General features: G+C 34.8%; 1 protein-coding gene across 2 annotated transcripts in view; it reads left to right on the top strand.

Annotated features, from left to right (window-relative positions):
• Nucleotides 1-16,140, top strand: part of LOC132132972 (A-kinase anchor protein 2-like) — an 85,149-nt gene that overhangs the window by 44,756 nt on the left and 24,253 nt on the right. For both annotated transcript variants that reach the window (XM_059545609.1, XM_059545607.1), the window contains one exon: nt 6,436-6,518. In XM_059545609.1, the coding sequence (XP_059401592.1) occupies nt 6,436-6,518 (83 nt within the window). The remainder of the gene's footprint in view (nt 1-6,435; nt 6,519-16,140) is intronic.

Raw genomic sequence — 16,140 nt, 5'->3', positions numbered from 1 at the left:
CTTTCCTTAAATGTTAAATAACAAGTTGAGTATTTCTGTGAGAGAAAAATATTAAGAATGAGATACATGTACATGAATAGCTCACTACTGCTTATTATTCATAATCAAATATGAAGTCAGAGATTACGGCTGCATATATAGCTGTAGATAAAGAATGTACATATATTACACTCAAAATGAGTGTTTATTCCACATTTATTTCTTTAGTTGAAATCTGAAAATTTTTTCATATATGCTTATTGTTAGCATATTCACACTTAAATACCATACCAATAAAGGCTTCTCCATGTGGTCACAAAGGACATATCTTAGTTATTTCTAAGGAAATTATTCTTCTTTCACTAATAACAGCTACCTTGCTGTTTCTGTATTCATTTTTCTAAGTCTTGCCACATTAAAGAAGAACTTGTTTTAGTGCCATAATACATTTTTTTTTAACAAATGATGCTCAGATGGGGAAATTAAAAGCCAGTTTACCTTAAATTTACAATTAACAAAGATATGAATTCTGAAATTAAAAAAAAAAAAATGGTAAAAGCTTATCTGCCCTTTCAGGCATAACTGACAACATGAAGTACATTTTAAGATAAATGTAGAAAAATTAAGTATGTACAAAAATTATTATTTTATTTTATTTTTTTACAATTAAAATATAGTTAAAACAGTAATAGCCTAAATAAATAAAGTTAAATATGCAGACCTAGTTTATGTTTAAAGGCCAATGACATTCATTATTCTTCGACGTGCTATAGAGATTTTTTTGTAATTCATTATTTCTTCATTAATTCATTCTTTTCTTTTATTATTTTATAAAAAAAGAAAAGAAAAAGAAAAACACGGTTAATTTAGATGTTACAATATTTAGGCTAATTATGATGTTTCCATTTTTTCAGTTTTCTTTTTTTTTTCGTATGTTTGAAGGTCGTAGCTGAAATGAATCTGTAATCAGTGCCAAACCAAAAGTCACCTTTTCAGGCTTAAAGACCCCATGAAATGGTTTGAGGAGTACAGTCTCCTTTCATGAGTTGGCATTTCCTTCTGAAACAGGAAGTTGGGCAGGAAGTTAGCTAACATCACAGCCCACTTATGAAAATTAACCATGGTTTTACTACAAATAAAACCATGGTTACTATAGTTAAACCATGGTAACCACAAATTAACCATGGTTTTGCTAAATTAACCATAGTTTAACCATGGTATTTGTAGTAAATCTGTGGTTATACAAATGGTAGTCAACACGCCAAAAAACCATGGGTTACTACAGTTTTACTATAATAAAACCATGGTTATTTTTCGTAAGGATCTGACTGGTTAGTTTTGGCAATTAAATGCTATAACTGCACCATCTACCCAATGTCATGAGGAAATGTTACTATTTGGTGATTTCGTATAAATATTTAAAATTTTGTTTCATATGAAAATCTAGGAGCATTGTGAAGTGAATTCTAATGAGACTGTGTTGAATTTCCTGCAGAATAATTAGTCACTTAGCATGTGAATAAATATTCATGTCAGAGCTGAAATCCGATGAGCAAAGATGGTATTCCGCAGGTCGCTTACTTCTGAACGTGCGTCAGTAGTCAGTAACTACCATTGATGTGAATGGCTATCAGAGATCTCAAGTACCGGTATATTAATTATTATAAAACGGATCGTTCCGGTCCTTGATTCGATTGGTTGAGCCAAGTTTGAAGCTGTTCTAAATTACTCTTCAAGCAAACACCTTTTGTTTACTTTTGTGTGTTGCTCGGCAACCACTTTGTTGGAGTTTCTGAGGAACTACACTGTTTGGCGGAAGAATAATGTTTTTATTAATATCATTACACTTTATTTGCTCTGTTTGTAAAGCCATACTATGTTTATGGAATAACCGTTTTATAAAAGCAATTAGCCCTGTGAAGCCATAATTTACAATGATTTTATAACAACTCCACTTCGCGTCGTGCCTATCAATGCCCCTTAGCTGTTATAAATTTACTGTAAACCACGGCTTCTTGTGGCTTATTGCTTTAATTTGCTACGTGGCATTGCAGGTGGTATTTTGGCGGAGGTATACTCTCAATAATTATTATTTTACCGGGAGAAAAAGCTCATGTGAACAAGACAATCTTCAGTAATTTTGTTTTATTATTATTATTTTATTTTTACCTTCAGGAGTACACTAGCGTATAGATGGCCTTGCAGCTAACAGGCATGGACTTGTTTTTTCATTCATGGGGTCTTTAAAGGTTAAGAATTTCATGTTTGAATCTGTTTACATAATGTAGGATCACCAGCTCCATCAAACATGTATGCTCCAGAGTAAAGCTAGTGCCAGTGTTGTCTATCAGGATCTTTCAGCCTCAAACTGCCAAACAGCTCTAATTCATTAATATGATGGTGTGGCTCCCATATGAGCTCTGATCTGCCATGAAAGTACTGCTGTGCTTCTTCATTGAGAATCTGCTGTATTTTTGTAATCCTGAAGTGTAATTTTTTATTGTTCCGCTTTGCTTACCTTTTTTTAATGATTATAACATTCTCTTTCTGTATCATATCATTTTTTTCTCTCTCACACACTCTCTCAAGTACGGACTGCCAGCAGCACTGCTGTAACATTGGCTTTCAGTTATTTATTTTTTCCTTTGTATGGTATACTTAGTCCAATAAACAGCATTTTTTTCCAATGTGCCTACTCTCCTGTGTCTATGCTCTGGTTCTTTCTCTAACTAATTTCTCATCATTGGGACATTACTAGCACTTTCCCTATCTGTAATCTCATCCCTCCCTCACTTCTGGGCAGCACTCACTCCAATAGGGTCTTTGTCTTAAGCTCGTCCCTCCAGACGTGAATGAGATGTGCTGATGAATGTATCTGCCCCGCTTCACAGATTGCATGTACAGCAAGTTTAACCACAGTTAAAGGCTGACATCCACTGAGGAGGTCTGAATATGCTACAGGTTTGTGAGAGTCATCATATCGCTAGGTTTAGAAACCACGGAGAAAGCTGAAGTGGTGTCATATTCCAAAGGAGTATATTTGTCTTGGTTTCCAGTAAAAATATCTAGATATTGTTAAAACCAGATAAATTTACCTACTAAAAAAACTGTTGACAGTATACACTAACATTCCAAAGTTTGGGGTCGCTAAGATTTTTTTATTTATTTTATTTCCTTTTTTTTTTTATTGTTTTGTTTATGTTTTGAAAGAAGTCTTTTTTTCTCACCAAGGCACATTATAACATAAATAAAAAATGCAATATTGTGAAATATTAAAATTTCAAATAACTGTAATGTAGTCAGATGTTCCTGTAGCTCAATTGGTAGAGCATTGCCCTATCAAGCACAAGGTTGTGGGTTCGATTCCCTGGGAACACCTGAAAGGTAAAAATTGATAGCCTGAATGCACTGTAAGTTGCTTTGATAAAAGTGTCTGCTAAATGCATAAATTTAATTTAATTTAAATAAATGTCATTTATTTCTGTGATGTGCAGCTGTATTTTCAGCATCATTCCTCCAGTCTTCAGTGTCACATGATCTTCAGAAATCATTCTAATATGATGATTTGCTGCTCAAGAAACTTTTCTCTTCAGGATTATTTGATGAATAGAAAGTTTAAAAGAACTGCATGTATTTGAAAAAAAATAATTGCAACAGTTTCTTTATTGTAAAAAAAGTCTTTATTGTAACTTTTGATCAATTTAACATCTTTGCTTGATGAATGTATACATTTCATTAAAAAATAAAATGAAATCATACTGACCCCAACCTTTTGCACAACAATGTAATTAAATACAGATATTAAATATTATTTTATTCTCTACAACAAGCGGTAATGTCTTATACAATCTTGCTTATCAAGTAAAATATTCTTGTTTCAAGGATGTTTACATGTTGTTGTTTTTTTTTTTTTTACTGGAAACCTGACTAGATTCTGACATTAGCATTTAGCCAAACTAATGACTTCATACTCTAATAAGCACCAAAGTGCATATTGCATTGTATCTAAAGAGCAGGGTGGTAAATCATGTCAGAATAAAAAAAACTATTCATTGACTGCAAATGGGCGGGAAACCCTTAAGTAAACACTTTTACCACATATTAACTCAAAATTGTTAATTACACTGATTATTGTGGAGCTTACACAAGTGGGGAAATCAATCTACGTACATGGATGCTGTTGATTATTTCAAAACTGCAGGATGGTATTAATTTATTAATAAATAGCAGTTAATTAAATGGATTGTTATATAATATATAACTCATTTTTTAAGTATAAAATAAAATAATAAAATAAAATAATGAATTAATGACAAATTAATTAAAATAAAAATTATTTAATATCATTGAATAAGCCTAAATACAAAACGATATTTTTATGAGTTATGTAAAGTAGATCTTGCTCTTTAAGGTAAAAATTGCAGGGTGCCATTTTTTTTACAGTTTAACCCATTTTCTTTCTAAGTCTAGACTTTCTGAATGGGGGCATGTCAGTTAAATAATCGCACTGAATGCAAACCGATTTTAGTCAATCATAAGTTGTGAATGCTCTTGGTACAGTTTAGTTTGTGAATATGTTTTGGACGGTGCCAAGGTTGGGCAGTCAAACTGCAGTTCCAAACTTTCTCTCTAGTACCATGAAAATGACAGAAAATACAGATCATGTCCATTGTGAACCTGTGTGCTCTTCATTTTATCGCATTAGTGCAAAGCATAAAATCAGTATATTTATATATATATATATATATATATATATATGAAAAGTTTATTTGCAAAAAGAGATAACTCCAGCACATAATTGTTTGTTCAGAACAAAATCACCTGAAGCACAACATGTCTTAATTACAGTTTCTGAACTCCTAGGTACAAACCTCCCAGGAGGATTTGAGAGCAGACGTTCAAAATAATGACTTATTGTGTTATTAGTCAGAGAGCCTTCCAGAAATAAAAACAGCACTGCACTGGGCTCTTACCATCCACTCCTCATTTACATAAACCACTGCAGTGACAAATGGCTTCTTCTTCTTAAAAATAAATAAATAAATAACAAAATAGAAGCAGAGAAGAAACAGATAAAGAAAAGGAACGGCAACAGGGCAATATATGTTTATCATATTCATATTATAAAAAATATATGATATACATCCTGCACATTCTTCCATGAGTGAACTGTACAAAAAAAAAGTTACCTTTACATTTTTATAATCCTATTATTAATTTGTTATTCTTTACTTAATTGTATTTTTTTATATTGTAAATAAAATAGTTAGTTTAGATGTTACTTTTATTCAATGCAGTAAACATATAAAGCCGAATTGCATGTAACAAACAGGGAACACTTTTAAACTTACCATCTACAGAGAATAATATCAACAGTGTTATGGACCGATCTGCCTGTACTAAACCCTCTGACCTGATAACAAACAGGCTTTGAGAGAATGTTCTAGAACACACACTCAGAACATGCTGACTACATCTATCAAACACCATTAAAGGGATAGTTCACCCCAAAAAAAATAAATTATGTCAACATTTATTCACCCTCATGTAATAAGACTTTAGTCTATCTAAACAAACCTAAATGAAATCTAATCATCAAATAAAGCGATCATTTTTCTTCATAAGACTTGGATAAAACCTCTTGATTAATGGATTTTCTTTAAGATGCCTTTATGACCTATTTTGTTCTTCTAAGATTTGGTCATCTGGACTTTCTCTCAGGTTTCATTAAAAATATTTACATTTACATTTCTGAGATCCTCAAGACTCCTTAAAATTAAGATTAATAACATGGGCAAATGATGACTGAATTTTCATTTTGGATGAACTATCCCTTTAGGAATCAAGTACAGATCCATGACAGATAAATCCATGTATTTATTATATGTTAATAGCAAACATGGTGTGTGTGTGTGTGTGTGTGTGTGTGTGTGTGTGTGGTAGGCAAACGGTGAGAGGGCATATTTAGCATTTAAAACCGCCACACTATCTTGACCTTTTAACCTAAGACAGTGTGTGGGCAGCTCTTATAAACACAGCACTGCTGAACTTACGTCCTCCTCTCTTAATACTTTACCTGATCCAAATAATAACCTCAACTTACTTCTATTGCATGCAAATAACCATAATTACATATGTGTCATAAACATTGCCAAAGACTCAGCGACCCATCTCACATGAGATATTATTTAATGTTTATATCATATTTAGTACAGTATCAACAAAGTCACAGGCAAACTTCCATCGGCTGTTCATTGAAATAAGTCACTGGACAAGTTATTTCTGGGATGGCAACATTACTGTGAAGTCCAGATTTTTGTTGATATCTTGGCATGATTCCAGCTAGGCTGTTTTAATCCAGAATCCCCACATACTTGCACAGGACAGAGGGTTTGGACGATAGAGGGATGATTAATGTACTAAATGAGTGATCGCTTTGGTGATGTTTTGTTGCAGGCAGTGAGAAGGCACGTTCGGTGCTGCTGACGCCAGAGAACGGACTGTATCCTACAGCCACAGCACGACCTGCTCACACTCTGGTAAGACTACTGCTGATCACAATCACAGGGCCACCTCTATTAACACGCTATATTTCAGTATGTTTGAGATTGCTTATAATATGACTCTAATCTTCAGTCACCAGTGCCAGGAAAAAATATTTAGATCAAATTTCCTTACAGGATCTTTCAAATGCATTATAGTAGGATGTCAAAGGGGTTGTCCCTTCCCGATTAATCTGCCATATTTATAACAAGTGTGCTGTTAAATTAATAAGTGAGAAGTCATTTGGTTGCTTGTAAGTTAAACAGTCTGTTTGCTACCTGAATAGCAGCATTGTGTGTCTCTCCATGAAAGTACTGCATTTTTAAGAATTTTCAATCGATTAAGGGGGGTCTTCTCAGCTGTGTTTTGTGAGTAAATAATTCAGAAAAATGTATTAACTTTATGAATTGTGTGACAATGACCAGTGGTTCTCAACATTTTTGACTCCAAGGCCACTTTTGTTCTAGACAATATTCAAATACTCTTGTATGTAGGCTAACATTTATTGCACCTCTGGTACATCTGTGATAATAATAATAATAATAATAAAGTAATTTTAGTGCTTTTTAAAGTATTCGAATTAAGAATAATATTAATATAACTGAATTTAAATCATTTTTAAGATCTGGAAGGGTCCCAGTATCCCCTAAAAAAATAACTGATTTCTAATTTTCACAATGTTTTATAATTTTTTTTTTTTTAAGTAAAGATCAGTAGTTCAAGCACTTTCAAATGTGACCCTGGACCACAAAACCAGTCATAATGATCTTTTTTCTGAAATTGAGATTTATATACATCATCTGAAACCTGAATAAATCATCTTTCCATTGATGTATGGCTTTTTAGGACAATATTTGGCCAAGATACAACTATTTGAAAATCTGGAATCTGAGGGTGCAAAACAATCTAAATATTGATAAAGTCGCCTTTAAAGTTGTCCAAATGAAGTTCTTATTAATGCATATTACTGATCAAAAATTAAGTTTTAATATATTTACGGTAGGGAATGTACAAAATATCTTCATGGAACATGATCTTTACTTAATATCCTAAAGATTTTTGGCATAAAATAAAATAATAAATAAAAAATCAATAAAGTTGTCCCATTCAATGTATTTTTGGCTATTGCTACAAACATACCCCAGCGACTTAAGACTGGCTTTGTGCTCCAGAGTCACAAATATGAACACATAAATCAAAGTCTAATGCAAATTATTTCCACGTGAAGTAGCTAGTATCACTAGTATATTAAACTCCATGGGTGTATCTCATCAAAAACACTCAGGTCATATTTCACCTCGAAACCAAATGTAAGAAAATAATGAATTATAAGCTATTCTTCATGATGACAAATCAAGAATATTTGTAAGACATTACAATTATTTGCACTGTGACATTATTTTGACATTTTTCTAAAAAATTATTCTATATTTGAGTACTGTAATACAGTCTGTTTTTGATATTGAGCAAAGTTTAAATCATTCATTAATATTTATCAAGTTTATCAGTTAGCAAGTAGGCCTATTGATTGATCGATTGATTGATATCTGTTATATCGCGGAGAGGATCTGGTTTGTTTGGATTATCCAGACATGCGCAAAGAAGACATTCTTCAGATGCCTTGAAGTCTTTTAGCTTTTCCTCTAATGAATCCACAGCGGGACATTAACTTAATTGTTCTAGAGAATGTACAACAACAAAAAATGCCCTAGGCTTTCAATATTTCACTGTTGACCCCCTGCGTTTTTGTTTGCAAGAGTGGAAACAAAGGCAGGATGGGGACCAGATTGAATAGGCGAGCTGTAACCCGAGCAAAGCGCTCGACTCGATTGTGATCAGTTCCTGACTACACTAGAACGAGACAGAACAGTCCACGCAGCTCCAGTGCTGCTCTGCTCATTCATTATTCAGCGCGCGCGCGAGAGAGAGAGACGGTAGACTGCGCGCGCGCGGGGGAGACGCTCCGCGCGAGCAGGACATCAGTACAAGGCGTCAAAGCGCTCAATGTCAAACCTGCTGCAGCAGCGCAGCGCGTGCATCTGAGAGTGATGCACTGACGCATTTCCATCGCACTGACTCCTCCATATCACAACAGTGGCACAGTGACGGTTTCATATTACAGTCTACAGCTGAGGAACTGATAGACACTTGATGCTGTTCACTGGCGAGAGGTAACATTCCTTTTTATATGATTAGAAACATGTGGATCAGAACATGATACAGACCTGGCGGATTGATTGCAGCATGTTACAAACCTTGTGTATCTTTGGTCTATAGCTTGAGTTAGTACATTGAGATCTGAAAGAGGCAACTGCAGTGGTCCTGATGTCCTGTGCAGCGTTTCACTGCATGTGTCCCGCCGCAGGTGACCTCTTCTTTAATTGCATGCGAGATTGCACCTGTTATAGAGGTGGTCTTGCGCAAATAAAGAACAGGTTAAACAGCTAGAAAAATCATGCATTCCTGTTCCTGTATATCTGTGTATCCCATTGCACTGTTATTCTAATGCAACTGACGATGCATATTGCGGTTCAGCATCAGTTTTCATGGCAGAGATTGTTCAGCCCATCACTGTCTGATGCATGAATGTCTTTGAGATGCTGTTAACATGCTGATGGGAGTGCATTGATTATAATGGCACTGAAATGTCATTTGCAGGATTCTCAGAAAAGCATGCCTGTTATCTAATCATTATTAGTAATAGTGTTTCTCTGAACAGGCCCCCTGAGAATTTTTATATAGCGTGTTAATCTGCTCACATTGTGCATGGAATATAAAGTAAAGTGAGGAGAACCAGGTCATATGCAAATTCTTATTTGGTCAGCATTCCTAGGGCACTGTGATCTATGAGCAAAGCAGAGATGTCCTCCACTGATTCTGATTTACTGCGTGGGAAAACCAGAGAATAACAGATATTACCAAGCATTGTGAACATAGCAGGTTTTGTCTGAAAGAATAATTCAACCAAAAACCTTACTGAAAATGTCCTCACCCTCAGGCCATCCATGATGTAGATGAGTTTGTTTCTTCATCAGATTTAGAGAAGTGTAGCATTGCATCACTTTGGATGCTCTGCAGTGAATGAGAGTCCAAACAGCTGTTAAAAAAATCACAATAATCCACAATTGATCCACACCACTCCAGTTCATTAGTTAAAAAATAATAATCATAACACATATTTGACTTTAAAGGACACTTTACAAGATGCAGTGTTGGTCTTGGATGAGAATGTGTCTGTGAAGTTTCAGCTCAAAATACCCCACAGATTATTCACTATAGCATGTGGAAAATTCCTGTTTTGGTCTGTATCACTTTAAATGCAAATGAGCTGCATATTTCCACCCCTTCTTCAGAAGATGGCATGGCATATTAGTCTCTGCTTTGCATCTCTACAGCAATAAACAGCCGGTAGAAGCATCATGAAGTCTGACACCGATGAAGGAGAGCTTCGGGCAGAAGAAATGAATGAACCAGGACGTCTCTGAATGGTTGATACATTTATGTACACAGTGTTGGGAGTAGCTAGCTACACATAGCAACGCTTCTAGCTTAACTACATTTTTCAGTAGCTATACAGTAGCGATGCTACTTTTAAAACAGCGAAGCTTATACTGTAATTAACTACTTTTTCCAGCAAGTAGCATTGTAGTGCAACCAAACACCAAGTTGCATACATTTTGTTCTTGCATTGATGTTACATTTTGTAGCAATATACTAATATAACTAAAATAACTATTTAACTATACAGTATTTTATTATTGTGTGTATCGAATAGTTTACGAAATCAAATGCTTAGGACACTTTTCGCATTGAAATGGCTTGGGAAAGTGTCCCAATCAACCTGAATTTACACTACTCTTCGAAATCATGTTTGCATTACAGCATGTTGTTTAAACCCCAAATATTTATCTTGTACCTTCATTCTACTTTACTCATAACTTCATTATAATTCTTCATTAATAATAATTTAGTTATTTGTAATAATAATTGTAAAAAAAAAAAAAAAGTAGTTTCAATGTAGCTTGCTACTTCATCAGAAGTACTTTAATTAATGAGTAGCTTGTAGTTCATCATGTTACAGTTTCAGAGTAGCTTCCCAATACTGTTCGTACATTTAGAGTGTTCACAGCCCATTTGCAATGACGGATGAGCAACACACATACACACAAACACTTTGATAATATTCTTTATGTGCTTTAACCAAATGACACACACACGGTTAAAAAGTTAGCTAAGCACTATAACGACATGATTTTGAGGCAGAATACTTTTAGAGATAAAAGTAATCCACTGCATCCTCAGTGGCTCAGATGGTGGGAGAATATGAAGACTCTATGTACATCCAACCGCAGAACACCAAAAAATGGAGGACAGCGTAAAACCAAACCCAACTCGCTGAGGGTGGAAACTTCGGTAATGCAGGACTGTCAGTCAGCGGTCGTGGGCGGGGCCTAAACAATGTGACGTCACAATGCTCAGAGAATCAAAACGGCACATCTGATAAGACTGATTAGGTTTAATGGGACTTACAAAATAAGGAGAGGGTGGATTTTTATCATTGTAGGGTGGTTGTGTTCACATACTGCCAACATATACAGTACAGACCAAAAGTTTGGACACACCTTCTCATTCAAAGAGTTTTCTTTATTTTCATGACTATGAAAATTGTAGATTCACACTGAAGGCATCAAAACTATGAATTAACACATGTGGTATTATAAATGGAATTGTATAAATAACAAAAAAGTGTGAAACAACTGAAAATATGTCATATAGTAGGTTCTTCAAAGTGGCCACCTTTTGCTTTGATTACTGCTTTGCACACTCTTGGCATTCTCTTGATGAGCTTCAAGAGGTAGTCACCTGAAATGGTCTTCCAACAGTCTTGAAGGAGTTCCCCGAGAGATGCTTAGCACTTGTTGGCCCTTTTGCCTTCTGTCTGCGGTCCAGCTCGCCCCTAAACCATCTGGATTGGGTTCAGGTCCGGTGACTGTGGAGGCCAGGTCATCTGGCGCAGCACCCCATCACTCTCCTTCTTGCTCAAATAGCCCTTGATGCCTTCAGTGTGACTCTACAATTTTCATAGTCATGAAAATAAAGAAAACTCTTTGAATGAGAAGGTGTGTCCAAACTTTTGGTCTGTACTGTATATATGTCCAAAAGTGGATTTTGCATAATAGGTGGCCTTTAAACCATTGCTTCTGTTGCTGAAATACAACTCCTGTAACATAATGTTGCTTTCTTCAGTGAAAAAGTGGTCTGGTCTGAATCAGAAGACCAGACTTCTATTTTAGCCAGAAGCTTAATGAAGGATTTGTAACTTAGAAACATGCAGCTTTTGGCTTCACAAGGCTTTCAGGTGTTTGGACTCTCATTCTGATGGCACCCATACACTGCAGTGGATAATCATAATTCATAATCATAAACCCATTCACCAAATTCAGTCTATTAATGGCGTGGGTGATCTGTCTATCTGTGAAAGGTTGTACAAATGACACAAATTTAGTCGAAAATGTGTAAAGCCTTTGTTGTTCCACACATAATCAAAAACAGATTTTTTTGTAACAGGGCTAACACGGATTTAAGATGCAGATTCCAAGATATAAAAAGTTGAGGGTGCAGGCAATAGATGCAGTTTATGTACATGAGTAGACGAGTCCAAAACTAGAACTCAGAAACCAGGGTAAATAAATGAGGTCAAAACCAGAAACACTAGGTAAACATCAAACAGAATACTCAGAAACTCCTAGGGCAACACAAAGAAAACACTAGCAAAGCAGGCAATAGGACTAAATGCTTTGTTTAATACTAGGAGTCAAAAATGAAACTGATAATGATGGTAATTATGAGGTTGTGACGCACATCAGGTATTACATCCATTTATTTTACATTGGGATGTTATTTCTACCAATCCACTGCTGACACTTAATGGCAGCTAATTTCCCCTCAAGAACAAATAGTATTGATTTAAAGTGACCTTCACTTTTAACAATCACACCAGGTCCAACTCACTTACTAATCACTGAATGAGAATAGAGGAAAGACTTCCTTATACTCCTTTAACCTCTTCTTCGAAATGAGGTTAGACAAATATGACCTCTGTAAAACCATTTCCTGAACATGGATCTAAAAGCCATCACTGGAAACAGGCGAAATGTTTGCGGAATTCCAGTGAAATTTATAAATAAGGAAGCTATGGGTGGCAGGATTTGAGTCCAAGAGCAGATAATCCAGATTTTTTTTTTATATGAAATTGTGAAATAGTGTTTGCACAATATTTATCATTAGCTCTCTTCAAACTGTGATTCCAGGAAACCATAATGCTTTTGTGAACATGTAAAGATTATCTGTCCTAGACTGAGTTTTCAAAACAAAACTCAGATGTGTCGTTACCCAGATATTACACTATAGCACTTCTCCCTCATGGTTTGGCTCTAGATTACACAAGTACTATTCACAACAGTGTTTACTACAAATTATCCATCCTTATCCTGTTGCTTGTAAATGATACAGGAATACAGCTATCCACACATAATCATCAACAGGTGAAGTGGTGTTGTGTTCTAACATTTTATCTTAATGGGAAGTAGAGAGCATGTTAGCGACTTGGCGATTTCCCTGTTGTGTAATGGAAGCATTGTCGGCTAGATGTGAGCTGAGGGGTATCATTTACTCCATGGTTAAAAACCAGGACAGTCGAACCCATGGGGTATATTCCACTTTGTTGTCTCTGTTGTCTGTTGAAGTCTATAGACCTGAATTACATTGTGTATGTAGCTTTTACCCATAGTCCTAGAGGTGGACTGGAGCCAGTTGATGGTCAGCTGTGTCTGCTGCATTCTTTTTCTCTCACTTTCTCAGTCTTTCTTTTTTTCTCTCAATTTCCAGGAAAGAGGTGTCAGTGTTTGGGATGCTTTCGGTTATGTATTTTTCTCTTATTGCATATTGTATTTGGCAGTTAAGCAACACAATATCTGTATTAGAAAAACATCCACCCTTTTATTATAAAGCAAACACTCGGTCAATGATAGGAATTTGGACCTTGCCAAAATTGATTTCCACTTGTCTTCACTTTCAGTCAATCATTCAGTCATTCTAGAACCATTTTATAGTAACGTGCTTTTAGTGTTTAAAAAAAAAAATCATAATGTATGTTTTCTGTGAATTTTAGAAGGAAATATGAAATTTTGTTTTGCTTAAAAAAAGCTAATTTTTTGACCATTATTGTTTAATACCCATAACAATTAAGCTTCAACTTTAAATGTATTCCCAGATTCTCACTGTAGGAATGTAATGTAGTAATACTATGCACACATTGTGGTAATATTAGTTGAGCTGCATTCAATTTATAATGGCTTAAAAATAATAACAGCAATTGGTGACACTTTAAATTAAAATTAAAAAATTAAATGTATGCATTTAGCAGACGCTTTTATCCAAAGTGACTTACAGTCTCAGTCTATTCAGCCCAAATTTTTTACCTAACATGTGTTCCCTGGGAATCGAACCCACAACCTTGCGTTGCTAACTCAATGCTTTACCACTTGAGCCACAAGAAAACAGAATATTCTAACACTTTAGAATAGGGAACATTTATTCACTAGTTATTCAATAGTAAAGTAGTTGTTTAGGATTAGGGATGTAGAATAAGGTCATGTAGAATAAGGCATTATGTCTTAATTACTACTAATAAATGGCTAATATTCTAGTAATATGCATGCTTATAAGCAACTAGTTAAGAGACCCAGTGTTACCCAGTAATTGTATTAAATTAATGTGAATAATGAAGTGAGAATATACTCTTAGAGTAGCCATTTGCTAAATTTAGCCAACTATAGAATAAAGAAATGCTAGAAAATATAATAGAATTTATAGATTATGACGGGAATGTATAACATTCATGCCTGATTCAATACAAGTTAAACTCTATCAATTATATGTTTCACATTTTCTCATTTAGTTCAATAAGAAACTCTACAGTAATGCCCGTACAAGGAAATCTATGATCAGCCTGTGATATAAGACTTCATTAAAATCCATTCTGAGAGTATAACCGTAAGGCATATACACATTATGTGTTAACATGAGACAGGTGTGATAAAATGTATTATTTTTTAGCTCCTGTCAAGATCAGATTCCTAACAAAACCATTGACTTTATGATGAACTGTACATAAAGAAAAATCTATAAACACATGACTAGGCATTCATCTATTTGATAGAGGTTAACTTGCTTTTGCCTGTTGATTGATTCATAGAATAGTTATTGAATAATGAGGAATTTAGCATTGTGCTTCAAACTTTACCATGTGACCAGATTCCAGGAAGATGAGAAACTACAGTTTTGTTGTAGGTGTGACTGGAATGCTTTAAACGGTGATGCAGTGGACCTGGAAATAGCTTTTGACATCACTTTTTGTATCCTAAGTGTTGGAACATCCCCTCCATCTATCCAGCTGTAATGCCAATCAATGTAAAATATCATAAGAATTATGAATATATATATATATATACATATATATATATTTATTCATTAAATATTTATTGCAATTGGGCCAGATTTTCATACTCTAAACACTCTATACACTCTAAAACAATGCTGGGTTGTTTCAACCCAATTTTGGATCAAATATGGAAGAACCATCTGGTTTTTATTTTTTTTTTTTATTAAATTTTTAAGCCAAAATTTGGGTTAATTTCTAATTTCTATAGTGTACTCATGTCTTCCCCTCCACTGCAGCTCACTTATCAAATAGTTATTTTTATATAAATTATTAGTTCCAATTGTGTCAAGTCTGACATCAGTGACATCATACTTTAAATATACTTTTCAATAAAATTGAATATTTATTATATACCATGTAATAGTTAATATAATTATTCTCCTCATAAGTTTGCATACCCCATGCACAATATGCAACTTACCTTTTGTGTTACATGGAAGAAAGACAAGAAGTAATTTAATGTTTATTGTCTTACCCCTTAGGGCATCCAAGATGTAGGTTACTTTGGTTCTACTGTAGAACACAAACTGAGATTTTTAACACAAACCGTTGGAGTATGTCAGTCTTATAATGGAGGTGGATGGGAATCACGGCCAAAACATACAATAAGAAAAAAGAAACAGTCACAAAAAAACAATTAAACCCTGCGGCTCGTGATGACACATTGATGTGTAAAGACACAAATCAATCGGTCTATGCAAGAAACTGAACAGTATTTGTATGTTTTTTTACCTGTTTTTTAACTCAAATAAAACATGATAATTAAAAAGACAAAATATCAGTGTCAGATCATGTTGATTATCGATTCCAAATAAAGAATGGATTGGCCCATGCAGGGCTTATTCACACCATCTAACTAAAGCAGGGTAATCAGGAGCTAGAAATAATATTGTGGCATGCAGTGATTATCTGTCTGTTGCACATTGTTCTCACACAAGAACCAGTGACTATATTTATTTCCACACAGCTCTGTCTTTGATGCAGTCTATGCATCTACATGGGAGACTGCTGCTGAACAGGGTTCGGTGTTGAAGGCACCCTGGGGCAGACAGCAGCTAATTGAGTTTGTCATGCTGTCATTGGCCGCTGATGCAGATATAATCCGGGTCAGGGTT

This window comes from Carassius carassius, chromosome 49 (assembly GCF_963082965.1).
Source record: "Carassius carassius chromosome 49, fCarCar2.1, whole genome shotgun sequence".
NCBI classification, from domain to species: Eukaryota; Metazoa; Chordata; class Actinopteri; order Cypriniformes; family Cyprinidae; genus Carassius; species Carassius carassius.
Note: the sequence above shows the minus strand (reverse complement) of the source record. Positions and strands in the feature narration are given on the sequence as shown.